Source organism: Podarcis cretensis, assembly GCF_951804945.1.
Source record: "Podarcis cretensis genome assembly, chromosome: 8".
Lineage (NCBI taxonomy): Eukaryota > Metazoa > Chordata > Lepidosauria > Squamata > Lacertidae > Podarcis > Podarcis cretensis.
The window spans coordinates 46,378,392-46,401,654 of record NC_137177.1 but is presented as its reverse complement, the minus strand read 5'-3'; the positions used below and the strand labels follow the sequence as shown (position 1 = coordinate 46,401,654).

Below are 23,263 nucleotides of genomic sequence, written 5' to 3'. Positions count from 1 at the left end.
GCAATTTAATGTGTTAAATGGCTTTTCAAAGGGAGGATGAAGCCATGTCCATTCAGCAAGGAATTTATGGAATCATGGAATTTATGGTGATGACCACTGGCTTTGATGGCTTTAAAAGGTCATTAGATAAATTCATGGAAGATCTGTCTGTTTATGGCTTCTAGTTATGATGGCTATATGAAACCTCCAGCCCCAGAGGCACTATGTCACCGAATACTAGTTGCTGGAGGACAGCAAGGAGAGGGGACAATGGCTTTGATGTCTTGCTTGTGGGCTTTCAAGAGGCATCAGGTTGGTCCTTGTGGGAAACAGGGTAAGGACTAGGTGGAGCATTAATTTGATACAGTGGGCTTCTTTGCATGCTCTTATGAATCTACCCATGGGGGCAACCATCTTTTTTTCCATACAGTAAAGCTACTAGGGACAATGTATGGGAGGAGGGTTGGTACAGGGGGTGGGGACAGCCATCTTTTTCTCTGTACAAATCCCCACGAAGTAAAGATGTAAGAAAGCATTATTTTCCATTCCACCGTGTCATTGTACATGCCACTGTTTCCCTTCCCCTGCACTTCATATCCCACCAAAAACTACACCATTCATTTCAATGCCCACTGTGGTGAAATCTCATTGCCTACATTATTTCATTAGTTGTGTGGGTTATGTTGTTATTGCATTCCTTTCAATGTAAAGGAAACACAATGTAATGGGTGGGGACACAGAATGTATTCATAGAATAATTGAACTGTACTGTTGGAATGGACTATGAGGGTAATTTAGTCCAACCCCCTGTAATGCAGGAATCTCTTGTCCAGTGTGGGGCTCAAACCCACAACCCTGAGATTAAGAGCCTCATGCTCTACTGACTGAGATACCCTAAACTAAAATCACATTTGCTTGGTTGGTTGCTGTTACGAACATGGGACAAATAAGCAATACCAGAAATTTCCACTGCTGTTTCTTTTTTTGGCAGAATTCCCCAACATTCCTACCAAGAAGTGACTGTGTGTTATTATGCTCATAACTTCCTGGGAGCATTTCAAAACTGGGTTGTTGTTTTTACCACATTGCCATAAAACAGGTATTAGGTGTTCTAAGCAACTGTAAAATGCTAAAGAGACAACCCTAGGGCTATGTCATAAGTCCAGTATGGACCAATGCACAGATCAGTTCACTGGCTTGCAACTTCATTCATAGATCTACATTCCAGTTTGTGCATGGGGTCCAAGACAGTGGTGTGTGTGAGTGTGTGTGTGTTTAGGTTTGCTCCAGAATTAAGAGCTAACCAATATCCTCTTCATCCTTAGGAAGTAGGCCACAATCCACCAGGAATTTCTCTTGTACAGTCCCCATTGAAAACAGACTCTTTTGTGGAAGAGCAAAAGAACACAATTAACAGATTGGATTAAAGTGCTACCTCTCATACATTGCTGCTCACAGGGTGTCACTGCTTTTTCACTAATGCTGTTGTGTGACATATTTAGAGTCATTGCAAAATGTGAAGGAAGGGGAGGAAAACTCGTTTTTGCACATGAAGTCCTTTCTGTTACAGCTTACTTCAGATCTCACTTCCTCCAGGGAAATGGGACCCAGAGAATATTGGCAATCCCAGTGGAATTACACTCTAAGTAGCAGGCATCAGATGCAACAGAAAAGGTTTAAAAAACTATAATAGAACTTAAGTCTTTTGAATATGATCCCAATCAGTAGGCATCATGTGAATACTACAGTATTTATCACCATGGAAAGGCTGTTCTTTATGGAGTGACTGTGAAAATAATGATACCAAATGGTGCCATGCATTTGAGTTCCTGCTGGTTAAACGTTCCATATTTCCAGCATAATTATATGACATTTGCGTTGAAACAAAGACTGGAATGCATAGTGCATCGGGGGGAAACTTTGTTTAGCTGAAAAGGATTCCCCCCCCCCCTTTTGAAAAGCTTTGGAGATTGTGCTGCATGGATCTGCAGTAGAGAGGTGATGTTATTATTTTTAATTGTGATTTATGCTTCTGAGAAGTAAATTTCTTCTGTAGAACAAATTGTCCCTGCTGAACATGTGAGAAACATAATCATTAAAATTGATAAATGGCAATCTCAACAAATTATCACTGAATATTTATCAAGTGTTTTAATTATTGGAAAGTTTGGAGAGCAGCTATTGTGAAGCTGGACAACGAAGTCGCACTTGTCACAATTAAACAACTGTTAAAATTCAAGGAAAATAGGATTTGAGGTCTTTAAAAATGCCTCCTAATGATCTAAATCATTTAAGATGCTTCTGTTGCTGCTAGTTCGGTCCTTGAGATAATAGGAGGTTTTTCACTTTCGATTGACATGGATTCAAATACTATTCCCACCTCCATGGGTGCAATTATTTAGCAATTGTGTAATAATGGGCATTCAGTAGAACTAGATCGTTTGGAAGAGACCAATGCACAGGAATATAAAAAGGCAGCAGTTTCTATTAAAAGAATAATAGAATTGTAGAGTTGGAAGGGACCAGAGGGGTCACCTAGTCCAATCCTCTGCAATGCAGGAATCCCTTTGCCCAATGTGGGGCTCCAACCCATGACTCTAAAATTAAGAGCCTCATACTCTACAGACTGAGCTCTGATGTCTGTTTGTCAGACTCAAAGCTGTTTCTGTTTGGCTTACAGTAGTTTGGCTTCTGTGAAATTATGTATCTCACTGTCTACATAAGTATGTAACTTGTGTAGCTATTTACATAACTTGCATTCAAGTCAGTGTAAAGGAAACATCAAAACAATGTTTTTAAAAGTCATTATCATCTGTGGACTTCCAAAGAAAAATAATGATGGTATAAATCAGTGTTTCCCAACTGGGGGGACCCCAGGATATTCCAAGGGGGCCACAAGTGAAAAATGCGTAAACAGGGGCCACAGCACGAGGCTAGGGGGCCACAGAGGGAAGTGAGAAGTGAAGGGGAAAAAACTTTCTTCTTTTATTGTCTTGGCCAATCACAAGCGGGTAAGGGGGTGGCCCACTAGGGCCTAATGCTCCTTTTTGCCACATGCATTTTCTTGGAGCAGTCCTGGTTTGTTTCTGGCAGAAGAGGGTGATCACTGAGGCTCCTGTTTGACTAGTAGAGCCTGCAATCCAGAACCCCCAGGTAAGGTAAGTGTGGTGGTGAGGTGGCAATGGGTAGGGCTGGGTGAGCTGGAGCTGCTTCTTGCTGCTGCAAGTTCTGGGCAGCTTGGGCCTGACTCTGAAAGGTGCAGGGTGCAATCCACCCCAGCGCCTAGCAGATCAGTGCCTTTGGATGTTGCTGAGGGGCTCAGGGCCCATCGGCAGTGTCAGCCCGGCGCTGCAAGGGCTAAAGTGGTCTTCAGGTTAAGAACAGTTTCAGGTTAAGAACGGACCTCCAGAACGAATTAAGTACTTAACCCGAGGTACCACTGTATTCATATAGGCCTCTGTATATGCAACCTTGAACACATGGATATAAGATGAACGAATATAGGGGGCAGCTGTTGTGGGATGCTTACTCTTCACTACCACATATAGACAAAGGTTATACTGTGCGTTGGCACAAAGCTTCTGTATTGTGAACCTTTGATTCCAACACCTGAAAAGGCTTTTAGTAGATAGAATTGCTGAGCTGAAATCAAATTGATTCCATTCTCATCTCTTCCCATATTGTCTTATTTCATGTTGTAGCATAGAACATGTTAGAACACTGGCAATTGAACAAGCACACACCTTTTCCCAGTTGATTTATTTTCCTATTTTCCTACTCCAATTTGAAGTACCAGACTGATTTCAAAATCACTTCACACAAGAAGACTTTGACCTTGCTTCCAAGACTGTTCTGGGGTGGGGGGGAGACCACTAGAGGTATAGGAGAGAAATTATGTTATTAAATCAGAAGAAGAAAAAGCAGAATGAAAATTACAGGGCCTGTGATTTGATCCCTTTCTTTCTTATTTAATGCTGCATCTAGATTCATTCAAAGGAAAGAGTCCATTGTGAGCCAGGGGTAATATGAAGTCAGAACATAAAGTGGGTCAGAATCTAAAGGGAACTGGCATTGGCCAAATGACCAAATCAAAAAAGGAACGTGCTTTTGTTCTTAGAATATATATTGAAAAGTGCGCTTTGCTTTCTTCTATTGACCATCAGTTTTCTATACAAAGGAACTGGTACTGTTTTCTGTACCATAAATAGATGAGTGAAAATGAAAAAATATATTGTATAAATCTGAGCTCGGAGACATGGTGGTTGTTCAGTACATTACGGACTTGCAGAGACTGTATCACAAGACTTAATATTTTTGTGGCCTAAACTATAGGACTATGTGATAGAGGACCTTGGCAAATGAAAGTCAACTTTATTGTCACACTTGTGTATTAGGGTCTCCTGAGATGCTTCTTATGGAAGATATCTATTTGAACAAACAGCACAATATTTGAAATATTTAATATTGTAGTAATATCATATTATCCTTGGTACTCATAATGTCAGCTTGATTTTCAGCATCATCATTTTCAGTTCATTGAATGTATCTGAGGAAGTTGGTGGTTGCTCACAAAAAATGAATGCTGATTTGCCAAACCTCAAAGCTGTCGCATACTTGGTTTGCATTTTAATATGGACCTTGCTAATTCACATTTCCTGAATTAATATGTGAATTTAAACACAATTTCTCCAGATTTTGTGATGCAGTTTTCCAACAATTCTACCCTGAAAGGATACAAAAATGCATTATATTAGGGGAAAAACAAAAAAAAATTCCTTCCAGTAGCACCTTAAAGACCAACTAAGTTAGTTCTTGGTATGAGCTTTCGTGTGCATGCACACTTCTGAAGAAGTGTGCATGCACACGAAAGCTCATACCAAGAACTAACTTAGTTGGTCTTTAAGGTGCTACTGGAAGGAATTTTTTTTGTTTTGACTATGGCAGACCAACACGGCTACCTATCTGTAACTGGACTTATATTAGGGGGAAAGTCTTGCAAAGTAAAAGCCCATATATTATGCAAAACCATGTTAAAAATGTGTATATTGGGAGAAATGTGCATCAAAAACATCCAAATGTTTATGCAGAAGTTTGCAATCCAATACGGAAATGGGGCAACCTGAGCTTAGGGTACAATTCTGACAAAACCCTCCTCCCAGCCACTGCTGAAGCCTTACAGGCCCATGTAAATGTACCAGGAAATGGATTGGATCCAAATCATCCTGCTCCCTTGACATGGTCCTAAAGAGGGATGGAAGGAGACAGTGATTCCATCTTATTTTTGTCACAATTGGTGCTGTTGCCATTTCACAACAGTTCAAATTCCACTAAAACCTACATTATTTGTCTCGCTATCTGCTATGGCTGAAACTAATGTTATTAATTTTGGTGAGTTTCAGTGGAAGGGAAATGTCAAAAACAAAGCAGAAAATTACGTAGTTTTTTATGTTACATTTGTGAACTAAGAAAACCAATGACAACAACCCCTGCTTGCATTTGTTTGCATGATTTCCATTCCCGACCTCAAACAAACATGTACATCACAGCAATTTCTGTTCCCATTTCAAACAGAGTTATCAAATATCCCTACTCCCAAACCGGGGTGGGGGGATCTGAGACACCTTTTTTCCAGTGGGGGGAAGAAGAAGAAGAAGAAGAAGAAGAAGAAGAAATGGGTGGCATGAATTCTCTGACTTCCACCCTTCTTGTTAGAGTTTAGCAGGGCTTTGGATAGAATGGCTGAACTGCCTTACATTTTTACTCTCCTCGCTTCATCCATTTTTGAATTGCAACCTTAAGGAAAGGTGGGGGGGGGGGACTAAGTTGACAGATGCATTCCCCACTCTCTCAATTTCTCTCACACACCCTCTTTCCCTTTCTAAAGCCAAATACATTGCTTTCTTTCTTTCTTTCTTTCTTTCTTTCTTTCTTTGTTTTTTAAAAAAATATGCATGAAGGGAAAGGGGACATCAGAGAAACCAGAATTGAGAAAAACTAATTGGATAGGTAGAAATAAACTTCCAGTATTTTCAAAAATGTTCAGCTGATATCTCAAGCCACCCACTCAAGTATAATTCATTGATTTTAATGGCACTCTTCCAGATGAAGTGGATTTTGAGTACTGCAGCTTAAATAAAAGAATGCTTTTCTATTTTCTACACTAGTCCTGCACTTTCAGAAATGAGATTGAAGCTTTATTGAAAAGTTTACCATTGTCATTTCACAATGACATTATGGGATGCGGATGTCCATTGAATCCACTGAGCAGTGATATTCGCCCTGATCCACTTTGGAGGCAACAGGAGTGTTCTGCAAGTGCTGAAGTATTCTCCCCACCCCCTACGTGTCATAAAGAAAACACTTGCTCAGATTGATCACTATCAGTGTTTGTTCTCTGCCTGTTTATTCCTCAATTGCTTGTTGCATGGATGCCATTGACAGCAATATTTTCTTCCTAGGAGTAAGTAGCCCCAGCAAGCAGAGATGAGTGCAAAGGCATTGCAGTGCTTTGGAGCAAATTAGATCTAGTTATGTGAAGGAGTCACTGAGTATAACCAAAGCCAAGTCAGAATGTGACATCACATTATCCCCTCTCTGAATGCTGAACACTTTGATTCTGTTTCCATGTCATTGCCCATGCCCACCCCAACAACAACAACAACAACAGGGAAGTGAATTTTGTCATCAGTACTGAGTATATAATCCCTGCACCATTTTGTCTCAACTGTCACTGTGATAGACTATGGCTATTTATACATCATGGAAGCAGTTAGGCTCCCCCCTCTGCAGTATGCAAAGTCTGGTGCACTTGTTACATAAGGCTGACACTTAAAAAGCCCTTCCCATCTCAAACAATCCCCTCTCAACCACTGTTCTTCCTAACCAAAGAACTTGCATGTTTTATAATACCAAAATCGAGCTTTTGATGAGGTTACTACTAACTTTTACATATGGCCACAGAAGTGGTTTCCAGCAACAGAAATCCAAGGACATGTTGCACACAAACATTGAGAGGCAGGCAGGCAGGCAGGCAGGCAGGCAGGCAAATATTCCTCATATCTAGTGCATTGTTTAAAATGAAGATAGTGAGATCGTTTTATGCTTTTTTGTCAGCAAGCCAAAAAGCCTCTTTATGGTTTACCAAGAATATAAATACAATCACTGAAGTGCCATGTTATACATTCTCAAAAGAAAAAAAAAAGAGTTATGTATAGATTGTAAGTCATGTGGTTTTTAAAAAGCATAACATGGGAACACATTAAAACAAAAGACATACAACAAAATTATCCTACAGATTCCCCATGGGGAAATATATTATAATGTCCTAGAGAGTTTACTTATAGCTTTAACTTTTCTGTGTTATTTTCCAGTTCCCTACAGAATTACTAGTAACATTAGCATTCTTATGGAAGTTTTGCTTATTCACTCCCGACTTGCACTTTGTATAATTGACTGCCATTTAAGTCTTAGCAAGTTTTACTACAAGAATTTCCTGTGATGGAGGGAGGGGAGATGGTGCTAAATCATCTGTTTATGTGCTTGTGCTGCACCCGAGGGGAAGCAGCACATAAAAAAGAGGTGTTTCACATCTTCTGTGGGCCCATGCCTGACTAAAGGGCCACATAAGCCACTGGCTCATATCTGGTGTGCTGCAAGTATTGTTTTGTTTCTGGTCTGTTACTTCACAGGCCAGCTTCCACCATGTCCAGTGTTACTCTATAGGTCTTTATAACTCTTGGGGTGCCTGGTTTAAGTCTGGGACTCCTATGTCTTCCTGTGGAGAAAGGGGGCTGGGCAATTCTGGAATGCAGCTATTCCCTTTATGGCCCGACCCAGCAGGGCTTAGGGGAAAAGCCTAATGATAGCTTCTGACAAGAGAGTAAGGGCCAAGCCTCCTTCCTTCATGTTAAGGACCATCACTTGGAGGCCTAGCTATTCCAGCCAGTTTTCTAGACTTCCACTGCACCTATCACTATCTTCATAGCAAGACCAAGGAAAGCCCCTATTACCACCATCTACTGGCAGCAGTATAATCCAACTCCACTCACAGACTTTCCCAGAGCCTCATATTTTTCACAAACCACCATGAAATATCCAGTACCAAGTCTCAGAGCTTCTTACCCAGAATATTCTTTTTATATCCAGCAAGAGTCTCTGGCAGTTTCAGTTGTGTTCTCTATCCACCTAGCAATAAAACATATATAACCACAGAACTGTAGGGTTAGAAGGGACCCTGAGGGTCATCTACTGTGACCTTCTGCAATGCAGGAATCTCAAATAAAGCATCCATGACAGATACCCATCCAACCTCTGCTTAAAAACCTCCAAGGAAGGAGTGTCCACAACTTTCTGAGGGAATCTGTTCCACTCTTGAACAGCTCTTACCCTCAGAAAATTATTCCTGATGCTTAATCAGAATCTCCTTTCTTGTAACTGGATGCCATTGGTTTGATTACTACCCCCACCCCCCACCCCCGAGCAGGAGGAAACAAGCTTGTTCCATCTTCCATGTGTCAGCACTTTAGATATTTGAAGATAACTATAATTTCTCCCCTCAGTCAAGTAAGAAGGAAGAGTTTGTTTATTCTGCAGGTGTTATGTTTTGAGGAGAGCAGGATTGTGTGCTTATTGCTAAATGGTGAAATAAAGAGATAACTTAAAAGTAATCCAAATATAATTTTTGATATCCCTTTGTTCTCTGTATCCTTAATACCCCTTTTTCTTGTTAAGGAAAAAAAAACATTCCAGCTATTTATTTCATGGTGTTCGCATTATTTTTTCTATTAACTTGACCTTCACATAGCTCATTATGTAAGTTAACACAGTCTCTGCAGGAGTGAGTGGGGTGGGGTGTCATAGCCTTTCCCTTCACCTGGCCTAGCCATTGCATCCTCTTCAACAGTGAAGAGGTGGGATTGTCTGATACTGTGGTGCTTGATGGTAGGGGTCATAACTTATTTAAAGGGAAATGATCTGGCAAAGGACTGGAAATCCCCTGCGGCTTATCAGAATGCTTTAAGAAATAATAATAATATAGAGTGTATCCCTGCCAAGGGACGAATGCGTAGTTCTGAAAAGGGCTTCTAACTGTGTTTATCTAACTGTATTTACTCCTGCATTGCAGGAGGCTGGACTGGATGGTTTATTATTATTTGTTATTTTCAGGAATGCCTGAACAGGGCTAATATGTTTGAAGCATTTTCTATTTCCTAAAATCTCTCTCTCTCTCTCTCTCTCTCTCTCTCTCTCTCACACACACACACACACACACACACACGAGAGAGAGAGAGAGAGAGAGAGAGAGAGAGAGAGAGAGGAGTTACTATTTTGTGATGCATTGGCAAAATGCCTATGAGCCTGAGGTCAGGAGAAATTTGCTTTTTTCCCCTTTGCCTTTTTTTAGCAGAAGGGCTGCCAAATGGACATCTGCATTCTTATATCTTATAAATCAGATATTTGAACACTGAGCTGCAGGCAATACCTGGTTCCAAATAAAATGAAGAGACAGATCCTTGATTTTCAGGGACTAAGTCCATACTATACAGCATCTGTCAGATAGAACGTGGTGCTCTTGTTTAGGGCATGCAAAAACAATATAGTTTGTTACAACGAGGAAGCAAAACAGCAAATGCATTTCATTTTCTGTGAATTTTGGCTGGTGGGCATCTCACTGTTTTGGAATTTCACATTTTTTCCATACTCCATAATTTTTAAAAGCACATGTTTTGCCTTTTAAAGCATTTCCTGCCTCATTGCTAGCATGGCTATCTGAACTCTGGCATCATCTAGAATACCAGGATGCCAAAAACAGAGGCCACAGAACTACTGAGATTCATAGCTAGGAGGCTTTTGCTATTACCTGGGTTAATCACAATAGCCCCCAAGTAAGAAAAGATACTGCTATGGGCTTCAGCTACTGACTGGAGGATTTTGGAGCAAACCATTGTGAAATGACACATTGTCCAGGGCATTCTGGAAAACATATATAGAATTTATTCCTATGAAGTACATCAAAATGATTTAACCATCAAAACATCAGCAGTAAAATATATATTCAAGAATTGCATATATAAAAGCGAAAACAATTGCATATACAAAAACAAATTCAAATCTATTATAGATACTGAAGCTGCCCTCCTAAAGGAGGTCACAAATGCCAAATTAAGGGCTAGAAGCCAAGATAAAAAGGCATGCCTCCTTGGAGAGAACATTCCACAAGTTGGGAGCCACCACTGGAAATGCCTGTTTTCATGTTGCTGTCCTCTGCAAATCTTTTTTTTTCCCTTTATTATTATTACAGCTATTAGTCCATAAAATATGTACAAACATAAAAGCACAGAAGCATAAAAACCAATACATCTAACAACAGAAGGGGAACACCACGATGCAAGGGTGGGTCATTGAGCAGTGACAAATAACAGCTTGGGGCCCGGAAAGATCCGAGGGACGGTTCACAGAAAGGACGGTTCACAGAAAGGAAAACTGGAGGCGAGATCCGTCATGCACTCTCATCATAACTGTCCGATTAGTTTTTGTTGTTGTTGTTGTTGTTTTTTAGTGGTTTTTGTGTGTGAAATAACCGCATTCAGGAATCTCGCCACCTGCAGAGTTACAGAAGGGTCTGTGTCCTGCAAAAGCAGTGCGGCATGTGACTCAACGGGCCTGCCAACCAAGCGCAGTAAAGCAGGACCCAGGAATTTAGTCCTGGCTATGCTATGTAAGGGACAGTTGAACATTATATGTAGAAGAGATTCAACTGTTTTCCCATCACACTCGCATAGCGGAGACACCAAACCCTTGGAAAATCTGTGGCTCAGCAGGTTCGATGGGAAAACATTGAACCTTGCACGAATAAATGCAAGTCGGTGTGGTACAGATGAAAGAGATGACATGTATGATGGAAGGCCAAGTGGTGGGGTTATTCCGTGATACCTGGGGGAGCAGACATCCCCACCCCTGGAGAGGTTGTGTTGATTTTCAATGTCTGCTAATCTTTGCTCGATAAGGCTTTTGGCTGAGCGTGGGTTCATCTTTAAGGAGTCCGCTGGGGAAATTCCGATGCTCAGAAGTTTGGCATGGATTTTTCCTACCCACGGGTTAACAAAGTCATCCCGCCAGAGGCACTGAAAAAGGTAATGGTCGGGAAGCCTATGCCAGCTGGACAGCCAGTAGCCAAAGACTCGCTTCCAGATGACAGTCTCCAATGATGCAATCCTTAACTCCAGATGTATGGCTGCATTGCTCACACACATGGGGAGTTTCAGGAGGCGACGGAGAAACTGGTTCTGCAATGTCCCCAACGATGTTAAATTGGACCCTGGGGCCCAGAGCGGGGCAGCATAACAGAGGGTGGAAACCACTTTTGCGTGGTACACCTTCAATGCAGAAGGGATGTGGGAGCCTCCGTCGACCGCGAAAAATTGGAGTAGAGTGTAAAGTATTGTTTTCCCTTTGTTCAGTAAATACTGTATCTGTGGCTTCCAGCTTAGGTTGTAGTGAAAAAAGACTCCCAGGTATTTAAATTTGAAAACCTGTTCTAATTGGACTCCATCTAACTTCCAGCTGTAAGTTTTCCGAGACCTGGTAAAGACCAGTACTTTAGATTTTCCATGATTAATTGTCAGATGGTTGAGTTTGCAATAAGCCGCAAAAATCTTTAGAGCTCTGCATAAACCGACTCTAGAGTAGGAAAGGATCGCTGCATCGTCAGCATATAAGAGCAGAGGGCAGCGAAAATCAGCTAGGCGGGGGGCATGAATGTTGGCTTGAGACTCACTCAGAAAGAGCTTCATGTCGCTAATAAACAAGTTGAAGAGGAGTGGGGCCAAAATGCAGCCTTGGCGCACTCCTCTATTTATTGGGACCTCATTGGATAGGTTTCCCGCCGGTGTGAGTCTCACTCTAGCCGACAACCCGTGGTGTAATTGGGTTATAAGCCATAACAGCCTTCTATCTATACCCCATCTCTCTAATTTCTTCCATAGACAGTTTCTTGGGATACTGTCGAAGGCGGCCTTTAAGTCTATAAAAGCAACACATAGGTGCCCCCGACTCGGGGCAGAATATTTTCTGGCAAGATGATACATAATTACCATATGGTCAGTGGTCGAATAGTTGTTCCTAAAGCCCGCTTGCTCGTGGCCAATCAAATTTGAGTCGTATGCCCAATGGGACAGCTTAGACAGCAAAAATTTTGCATAGATTTTCCCAATGATAGACAAAAGGCTAATGTTCCGATAGTTCTCTGGGTCAGCAGGGGGACCCTTTTTATGGACTGGTACGATCACGGCCTCCTTCCATGACCTAGGGATAAGCCACGTAGAATTAATTGCATCAAAGACTTTGGCCAGAATTTCAGCCCACCACCTCGGTTGCGCAACAATAGCCTCAGCAGGGACTCAGATCCAGCCCAGGGGCTTTGCCCGTTTTCAGATCTAGTATCAAGTCCATTATCAGTTCTGGGTCGGTAGGGGGCCACAAAGGTAGGTGGTCGGCTCGGAATTCTGTGGGTGAGTTGGATTCCTCTGCCAAAGAAAAATATTTACTCAAGAATTGTTCCCATGTGGGCGCAGGGATAATCGCCAATGGGTACTTCCTTCCTCTTTTGTTTATCAGAGCCCAAAATTCCTGTGGTCTGCAGGATCTAGAGGCCGCAATCAAGGCTCGCCAACGCTTTTGGTACCACTCGCGTTTGGCCAGCTTTAAAGTCTGTTTGTATGCTCTTTTGGCTTGTAAATAGGAGGGTGGTAGAGCCTGGGCGTTAGAGTTTTTGTATTCATTATAGATAGAATGAAGAAGGGATCTTGCTTGTTTGCAAGAGGTGTTAAACCAAGGAGCCCCAGTACTGCAATGCGCCACTTTCGCCTTTTGAGGAGATGATGTAAAAAAAGTGGTAAGGTTTGTTATAAGAAGGTTAAAAAGTTTCAAAACCGAATTGAAATCTTGTAAATCAGTAGTTATTTGAGGTAGATAGGCAATGATTTCCCTATGAAAAAATTCCTGGTATTTTTGGGCCACAGCCTCTGACCATTTGATCCCTCTTATTTTGGTCGATGATGAGGTTTCCAGAAGGGCTGAGTGTTTATAGTCCTTCTGGCACCGGAACAATGACAAAGTGGTCACTATTGGAAGGTGATCACTGAAATGTTGGTTTTCAACTTGGAAGGAAAGTACATTAACGGCCAAATTTGCAGAGATCAAGAAGTAATCGATAACACTGTTAGATGCTAGTCCCAGGTGAGTGAACTCCCCCGGTATGTCGGGGGGGAAGGTGCCGTTCAAGAAGACTAGATTCAAGCGAATGGCCATTTGGTAAAGGGTCACTTCTGCTTTGTTTACTCTGTTGTCCTTTGAAGTTCTAATTCTGGCATATTCCAAGTCAAAGTTGTCCAAGCATGGGGGAGTCCACCATTTGGACTTGGTTAGTAGGTCCCAATTTGTGGCAATACGAGCATTAAAATCTCCCCCAATTAAGAAGTACGACATGCAGTGGGAATGAGGTCAAAAGGGTAGGTGCCACCACATTGAAGGCCTGATTCCTGAATCATACAGAAGAGACCACATAATGGCAAAGTGATCATAAGAGGTCTGATAATGAATTGTGGCAGGTATCATTCCCCACCCCCAATCTTCTTCATCTCCCATATATGATTCAGGTACCGATTCAGCCTGTTTCAGGACATGGAAATGGGAGTAGGTCACCATCTTGTCCTACAACTCTGACAGCAAAATGTTTTGGGCTGACGCTGCATTTTATGAAGCAACTGTTTGTTGTGTCTCCCAGGGAATTAAAATTTACCCTTGCCTCTGTAGTTCTAGATTGCCTATCAATCCCTCACAGAGTGAGTGACCTTGCAGGATGTGTATCACCCCTGAAGGTGAATCAGCACAAAACCTGAGCATCTTTAATCAGACTTGTAGATCATTGGAGTACAGCTGCTTATAGATTTGCAAGTGTTGTCCTTTGAAATTGATCACAAGTCTTTCACCATGGGAAGCAGTGTGCCTAGTCCTCTCTTCCGACATGCACTGGCCTTAAATACTATTCTCAGTCTCAGCACTGTGATACCATTTTTCTAAATTTTATCCAACCTGGAAATGAAATGAGAATGAAAGCCATGACAACACAGTTTAAAATGTGAGCTTATGTGTTCTGTTTACTGGCTGCAGTCCTATGAACCCAATAGAGCTTCTGAATAAACATGCACAGGATTTCACTGCTCACAGATTTCAATTTTTGCTGTCTCTTTTCTCCAAGGAGTTTAGGATGGCACAAATAGCTGCCTTCTCCCATTTCCATCTTACAACAGTCCTGGGAGGAAGGTTAGACTGAGAGATGGTGACTCAGTTAGTGTCACCCAGTGACTCATGGCTGGGCATTGGCTTGAACCAAAGCTTTTCATCTGACACTCTAACCAATAAGTCAAATTGGTTGCTGAGCAAAGAGGGTGGGCTGCTGGCATTCAGGAAAATGTAGGTATTAGCTTCTGAAGAGAAACCAAGCAAAACATGTGTTGCCTTAATCCTGATAGCTAGCTTTCAGCTGAAGGAGTCATGATTCTAGTTTGTTTCAGTTGCTTACTGAAAGTGATGTGCCTTCTGTTTCTGGGCTATTAATCACAATGAATATAAGGTTACTATGGTGGAAACTATGGCCACTGTTCTCCATGGGCCTTAAGAATACAGGTGGAATAGAAGTTGCACATAGAGCTGCACATGAGTTGAATGTACCTGTGCATGATCATATAAAGACATTCCTGCACATTGGCAAAGCACTATACAAAGGTAATGATGTAGATAGTGGTAAATATGATCCTCTCCTTTCTGCTTTTCTTCTGCAGTTCTTTGTCAATACCTATGCATACATTGATAATGCAGAGGAGAAATCATAAAGTTTTTTGAAGGGCAAATTGTGCATGCAACTATTCCCTTATTTATTTATTTATTTATTTATTTTGGGGGGGGGGAGAATGAAGCACGGGGAATTTCTACTTTCTCAGAACCACTTTAGAAAAGAAGAATTTCAGAAGCTTCCCTAATTCTAGCTTTTCTCTGTTAATGTGCCACCCACAGAAAACTTACCCTTTATCACTGTACTTGAAATTAGGTAATGTTGTTGTACATGTCACTTCTGTATTGCTTAGTGCACTCTGTTTTTTGCAGATTAAAGATTGCACTGAGGATTGGTGGGTGGAGGGAGAATAGCATAAAACAGTACAGAATAAAATTAAGCTACTGTGCAGGTAGGCTATCTTGTTAGGTCCATCAGATACAATCTTGATAAATGTGTATCAAATGGAAATATTAACACTGGAACTTTGTAAGCTTGGGGAGGGGGAATGAAGTGTGCAGCCAAATCAGCAGTGCATTTAACATTTTGGAAAACCTGTTCCTATTTATCACAATCTGGCCCTGATTTAATGCTTACAAAAATTGTATCGAAATCCAGTGGGATGGTCTTCTGATTTAAAGCACTGTGCAGTGTGAGTCTGATTTATGACTGTGCTTCTTAATCCAGCAAGTGATAAGTACATGGATTTCTTTTGGTGGGTCTCTCTTACAATTTACTAATTCTAAACATGCTTATTTGGAAGTATTGGGTTTGCATATAAAATTTCATGTTTTGAGGGATAGCACCACTTATAATTGTTCAGTTGCATGGGTACAGCTATCTTAGTTTTAAGCCATATCAGGATCCAGCCCAAACCCTTAAATTCAGCATTACTGGATCAGACTTCAAGTGCTTTCTGTGAGAAAGGCTCAGTCTAATGCTCTCCTTGCTCTGCTTACTTACTACATGTGAGCTGCTTTTAATAAGGAACATTTTAAAGATATTCCCCCTCCACAATATGGAGTGATGTAATCAACTGGGTTAGGTTGGAAGTGGCTCAACATGCTATTTTACATGCTCTATGTACCTACTTTGCAGACTGTAGGTCAAAGATGGGGAACCTGTGGTCATGGGCATAGCCAATGTGGAGGGGAGGGGGCAGCTACCCCCCTAGATGAAGTAAGTCAATAAAAATGCTTAACTAACTGAGGTTCTGCTCCCCCTAACATGAAGCCTACCTCCCTATGCCCGTGGGCTATGCCCATGCCTGTGGTCCTCCAGATGTGAAAACTCCTCTCATCTCTGGCCATTAGCCATTCTAACTGGGGCTGATGGGAGCTGGAGTCCCACAAGTGGACCACATACTCCCCATTGGAGCTGTAGAACATCAATCCCTAGAATTTCTTAGAGCCTGTAGTTCATGGAAAAAACAAATAAATCCATTATGATTATTGTATGCAGTGTGCAGCTATCTAGGGGTATCCCCTTTTGGAGGTTTCTATACTCAGCAAGTTCTTCTCTAGTGTTTAGCAAATTAATTCTTAAAGTGAATTCTCATCAAGTTTCTAATTATAATATCTTTAGGTTTAATGTTTGTATTTCAGATGAAAGACAAACATTTTGGGGCCAGTCACAAGAGGCATGAATAATTTCTTCAGAAGCTTATCTAATTAATTACATTCCTCTGTAATGTCTATAAAATTTGAACCACCATCATTCCGTTAATTTAGATAAAAGGAAATCTTTAGTGTTTAAATGTGACACTTGGCACTAAGAAACCAATGCATTCATTGTTTATGTATTTTTTTATCAACTTTAGATAAAGAAAATGCTTTTGAAATGTTTTGAATACTCAGTTTGCATACAACTTAATTCCCCTCCTCACCCTCAGCAAGAAGTACATTATTGTTCCATGTTAAACATATTCATGGTGCATCAATGAAGGCAATTAATTGCATGAAATCTTGCTGACCAATGTGATACATTGCATATTATGATGACCAAGTATACAGAGTTCTCACTCTTTGTCATGGTGCACCTTTCTAATATTCCTAAAAAGAAAGGAAAGGCAGACAATGACTCACTAGCATGTACTTACACTATCGTGTCCTTAGAACTAATCAAATTAGAACTAATGAGGGCTCTAGAATGAGGGACTGTAGTTCAGTGGCAAGACAGATGATTTGCATACAGAAGGTTCAGCCTGCAGTCTACAGCATGTAATAATCAGAATGCACAATGTTGAACAGGCAAATAGCCTGACCTGCTAAAAACAAGCATATTCTGTTGCCCTCTCCAGAATGTATAAGTTGCTAAGCAGAGGGTGAAATCCTGCTGCTTTGGCTGTGTGCTGCTGTTCCTTTCTGGGAACAGGCACACACAGCCAATGCAGGATATTGCCCCATGCTCTTGCCCATCAGATGGTGTCGCAAATCACATCAGCTAATGGGCATATGGGTAAGGCTTGGGGAAAATGGCCCCAAATATTAGTTTGTAGACTGGAGGTTACCCACCCTGCCTTCTGCCCTTGTGTTCAAAGCCACGATGGAATCACCCATGCCAGATAGATAGCAGGATATTTATTTTCCTAGCTTTTGCCTGAAAGTCAGGAACCAGCATTGAGGGTTTGTTAGCTTGTGGCTAATTGGGTTTTGCTCATTGCAGATCTTACTAAGTTAAAAAAGCTGTTGCCCATTTATTCCAATCAATGTCTCATGTAGTTATGGTGGGCACAAACTGTCTTTTTTTACTACTTCTGTAACAGAAATAGTCAATCTTACCACCTACAACACATTCCAATAGCTTAATAACCTAATTAGCCCATGGATCAGAGGTCCCCCACTACTGTTAATAAGTATAAACTAGGATGAACTGATCAAGATTTTATGTGGGAATACATCCATGGACTAAAATTAAGACATACATCTGAGTAAATATATCTAGCAATTGGGCTATAAAGAGAGATGTGATAAATTATAGCTATTAATGGGGGTCAAAGCTTTTATTTCGACTTTACAGAACCTTAATGAACAAATATTTCAATTCAAAACAACATTTCTAGATGAGATTAATGAACTTCTGTTCTTGCATAATATCAAAATGTACTCTCTCTCTCTTCTTTCTTCTTTTACCTACATCAATTCCACTCTTCACTTTTCTTACAAAATCTGATTAGAGTTGGATTGTCTTTCTCCCCCATGCCCCCCCTTTTTTTGCCAAGCTGAAATAATAGATGTGCAGTCAGGCTGGCTAATAGAGTAAAATGGCAAAGATAAGCAACGAAATAAATCTTGGTTGTTTACAGCCTCTTTTCCCCATGCAGAATGCCCTTTATCAATAAAACAATGCAAACTTCATCAGAAAAAAGAATCTACCAATTTAGTCCAAGAAGGTCTTCATCAAGCTAATCTCCAACAAACGCTGTTTGCAATAAGGATTTATTTGCTGTCTCTCTTTTGTGAAACTGCTGCCCATTCTTCTTTATCTTTTCCCCTTGGCCATTGGATAAAGCAGCCCAATTATTGGAAGCAGAAAAGGCCCAGCAAGCTTTCAGCACAGAACTGTCTGTCTACCTTGGGTCCTTTATGTCATTAGTATGAAATGAAGTGTGCTTACCTCTCTTTTTTCTTCTTTTCCACACTGTGTTTTTCTTCTCTTAGGAAACCCCAGTCAAATATCTCGAGTGCCTGTTGCTATCAAAGTTCTCGATGTAAATGACAACGCTCCCGAACTTGCATCAGGGAATGAAGCCTATTTGTGTGAAAATGGAAAAACCGGAAAAGTAAATATTTCTCTGTTGTCCACACTGTATAGTGGGTTTGCCCTGCCCCACCAAAACCTTTCCTGTTCCCTGTCTGTTAATGTGAGTTAAATATTTTCCCTGATTATGTGTGAAATTGAAAACAGGAAGGTATCTTATACTTAGACCAAGTGAGTCACTTGGTACTGTATAGACCATGAGTAGCCAACACAACTCTCTCCAGATGTTTTGGCCTCATTCTCCCAGGGTCAACATGGCCAGTGATCAGGGTACCATATGTGACAACAGGGCAGCTACAGGAACCTCAGGCCCAAATGTGGCCTCCTACGCCTCTCTATCTGGCCCTCAGAACTTTCTATAGGCCATATTCCTCTAGGGCCCTACTTCACATCACAAGTCTAGCTGGAATGTGTCCTTGAACTCTGATAATGTCTCTTGCTTGTCTCGATGGCACATAGGGAGAAGTGTGCAAATGTGTTAGAAAATAGTCTAGTGTACAAAGGTAAACAATAGGCCAATTTCTCCACCAGTTTCTGCCTCTGGTCTAGTCCACCAGAGTACGTGGATTTTGCAAAGTTTTCCAGAATGGAATACAGCCCTCGGGCTGAAAAAGGTTCCCCACACCTGTAAGAGGGAATGGGAGTTTATGGTATTCCTAGACAGGAAGTGGAGGAGGGTAGTTAGGCAGAGTCAGGCTTGTGCTCCTGATAATCTCTCCTGCTCTACACTCAATGAATGATTTAGTTGCACATTTCTTGCTGTCCGTGCTACTGTGACATGAGCTCTGTTCTCACGGTCAACATACTGAGAATGAAGGAGAATGAAGATGACTTGAACATCACTCCAATCTCCATGTGTTCATTTAATGACATAAGCAGATCTTACACACGCAGAGACTGAATGTAGGCTGTCTGCACATGATCAGGAATTGTTTGTGTGCTTTCTGCATGGCCAAGCCTAAACATCTATGGTTTATGAACAAGAAGAGTCTATTTACATGGCTGACTGAATGGGTATATAACTCAGGGGCAAGGCTTGAAACCACTAACCTGCTGTAAGCATTAAATCTACCCATTGTGCAGGTCACATGAACAGACATATCTGCCACCCCTCCTCCCCCCCCAAAAAAAAAAATGGCCACAATTGTTCTGGATTTAGATTAAAAGGGGAAATGGAGCCTTTTTAGGAAAGACTTGTTCACCATCTCTCTGGTATAAATAGAAGTTGTGGGATCATAATATTTCACATTTTCTTAGAAAAACTGTTTAAGAAAGGGTGAAATAAGGCAGGAACAAGGTGGAAAGGAGAATAGAAGAGGCCTGGGCATATAAGGGACAGAAATGTTGAACAACTCCTCTACCCTATCCTAGAAAACTGGATCCACAGTGCCTGCCTTGTCCATCATTCAGTTTGGAATTGTGCTGAATGATGTAACGGAACCTAATCTCCTAGGAAGCAATATAGCACAAATGAAACAGAATCGTTTTTATTATCCAGCTTGTGAAGACGCTGAGTGACAGAAATCCGGAGCTTTGTAGCTACCTCATTTATTTCTGGGTAGTGACATTTTAATTTAAATAAACAGCAGTTGACAGCATGACACTAGAGTTGTTAATCCAGCTATTCTTGTGCCTCGTGGGTGTTTGGCATTAAATTCACCATTTACCAAAGCAGCTTACCTGATAATAGAGTTAGAATTTGTTTCTTATTGTGGGCCTATACAAAAACTATGTGTGCCAAGATTTGATTGTTGCAAACAATCCACATTTGCACCTTCCAGCAGTCATTTCTGCAGCTCCTTCCTGTCCTGGTTACCCAGTTTATAATAGTAAACAGTCTATCAAACCACTGAAGAGTGAGATTAGTGAAATGTGGCACCTAGCAAGTACCAGGCGTTCATTGAACATCTACTGAAATCCAGATCCCAATGAGGTGGTGTCAGGGCTCACTGTGCATCTGCTGAGGCCCACACTCAACAGGGACCCCAGTGCTAACCCCTGAACACCCCCATCCTGCTTTCCTTCCTCCTGGTGATCACTGTCTTTCCACTTCTCCTATCTAAGCAAGTGAACAGTGTCTAGAGGAAGAAGATCAGAAATGTTCTTGCCTTACCTTCACATATTCCAGAGCCTGGGGGCAACCACTGAAAAAGTTCTCTCATGTGTAACCTTTTGCCCCATCTCAGATAACAGGAGAACTCTATGGATAAAAATATAATTGAAATAGCTGGAATAAATTCTAGCTACAAAGCTGGCAGGGATGTAACAGCCCTCAAGTAAGTGGACATGGGGTGAGGGTGGAGGATACAGCCATGACTTCATCAACTACTTCATTAACTGACTAGTCTCATAAAGTCCTTGTCAGAAAGAGAAAAAGATCTGAACGAAAGCTCCATGTTGCAACTAGATCCTGCACACTAACCCTTTCTGCCCTTGTTGAAATTTCAGTTTGTGTTTGCTCAAAATGAAATTTAAGAGAAATAACAAGAAAAGCTTTATTTCAGCTGTTCATTGCTTAGGGCTGAACTTTCTCTTTGCGTGTGTGTGTGTGTGTGTGTGTGTACACACACACACACAGTAGTACCTCGGTTTTCAAACGTCTCGGAAGTCAAACGTTTCGGTTTTCGAACGCTGAAAACCCAGTAACTTCTTTTGTTTTCAAATGTTTTGGAAGTTGGATGGTCTACCAGAATGGATTACGTTTGAAAACCAAGGTACCACTGTAGTCTGAACAAATCAGTGATAGGAGTCAGATGCAGGAAGGTAGCAGTCCATTCAGAAAGAAACATTAGTCTCATTTTTGAGTAGAATATACCACACTCTCTTTCCCCAATATAGCCTCCTGGTTGCCATAAACCGGGGGTGGAGAGCAGAGGTGAATCTCCAGGCACTGGCATGGAATCCTTAGTCTAACATCTCATGGGGGGGGGTGAAGTGGTGCCCCACCTCCACAGGGGTACTCTGTGACCACAGGGGTACTCTGTCAGAGGTGTCTAGTTGGAAGTCTCTGTCCAAAAGCCAAGGTGTGTGACAAATGGGCCATAGACCTTCGTTCAGCAGCGTGGAGAGGCCATCAATTTAGAACTGCATCTTGTGATGGACCCATTAAGCCCATGATCGACCCTGTCATGCCTCAACCATCTACCAGAAGGCTGGGAGGGATATGCACCCAATGCCTAAGCCAAATTCTACCTATATCTGGAATCAATAGAGTTGTGGACAGTTTAAAATCACAGGATGTTGTCCTTGTCCAGTTTGTTTACCTTCTTAGACTAGGCCTTGCTCTGAGGGGAGAGGTCACTGCGAGTGGGACTGCAACTCTTAACTCTGACCTCTTTTGCACTTGTGCTTTTTCTTGTCCCCCTTTTCTGCTTCGCCCCCCCCTTCACTGCCCTTTTTAAAAAACTCTAGCAACATTACTGGAATGTTCATGGTAGGGCAGGGTGATACCCATTTGGGGATCCCAACCTTCTATAGCAATCCAGTGCTATATAAGGATAGGGGAGAAATTCAGTTCACATTAAAAGGCAAAGCTATCAAATTCACACTTTCTGAAACAATATGCAAAGTGAAACAACCATCTTTCATAATTTAAACTTCTCTGTATTTTGAAATGCGGTTCTCTGGCCGGGTAATGTGTATGAAAATGCAGTTACTAGGTAAAGTATGTATATAGATGCCTATATCAGTGAAAATGACATACAAAAATGCATTATATTAGGGGAATTGTTTTGCAAAAATGTGTACACTAGGCAAAATTGCACACAAAATGTGTTTATCGGAAGAAATGTGCACTCCAGCGCTGATGAATTTTCATGATGACAAAAAGAAAAACAGCACTTGCCAACTGAATTGGAAATGTGTAGAACTGAAGACTGCAAAAAAAATGAGAAACTGGTGGTACCCAAAATTTACAGGATAGTCGTGCACCAGAGTACCAAGAGAGAGTGTGAAGTGAGTGGGTTTTTTTTTTTACAAAGAAATCAATTTCAAATGCAGATTCAGCATAGCAATCATGTGGGAGTAAAAATAATACAAGAATAAACTGAATATAGAGACCCTCCTCTAGATCTGAATTCTCTTGTGTCTTCCAAATAAATTCTTGATCATCTGACACAAAGAAAGAATGTGATTGCTTTCTACTATCTGAATACATTTACAGATTTGTAGGTTAACTTAACAGCTAAGTTAAATTGAGTTTGAATCACCTTAGGGGACTTGATTACATCTCAACCTCTTAGAAAACCTTATTTGCAGTCTGTAAATATACTGAGTGAACCATCTAATGCAGTTCATTCCTCCACATGTTCTATTTTGGGTCCTGATATAATTGAGAGTGGCAACCACGACTGCCGGTGACGTGACAGAATGCATTAAAAACTGTTGATGTATAACACTGCCAAATGAATTCTTCTTGCTTTTATTCTGAACCCATAATAGCAGAATGCTAATCTCAGATCCACTGGAAAAGCATGTCACTTTCTGATTTGCATTCTTTACACAAATCTGCAAATTTTAAAAAGGGCTGCTCCCCACACCTTTCTGCTTTTCTACCGGCTCACACCAGACAAATTTACTTAGTTTTATTTATTGTTTAACAAAATTCATATAAAAATTGACTGTAGTAAAACCTCTAAGCAGTTTACAAAAATATAAAAATCATAAAAACACAGTTAAAACAGTTAAAAGATTTAA

The 23,263-nt window shown here is 41.1% G+C and overlaps 1 protein-coding gene across 5 annotated transcripts in view; it reads left to right on the top strand.

The window, feature by feature from the left end:
• The window catches only part of CDH8 (cadherin 8), a 234,001-nt gene that overhangs the window by 180,873 nt on the left and 29,865 nt on the right, over window positions 1–23,263 (top strand). For all 5 annotated transcript variants that reach the window (XM_079988215.1, XM_079988216.1, XM_079988214.1 and 2 more), the window contains one exon: window positions 18,469–18,590. In XM_079988215.1, the coding sequence (XP_079844341.1) occupies window positions 18,469–18,590 (122 nt within the window). The remainder of the gene's footprint in view (window positions 1–18,468; window positions 18,591–23,263) is intronic.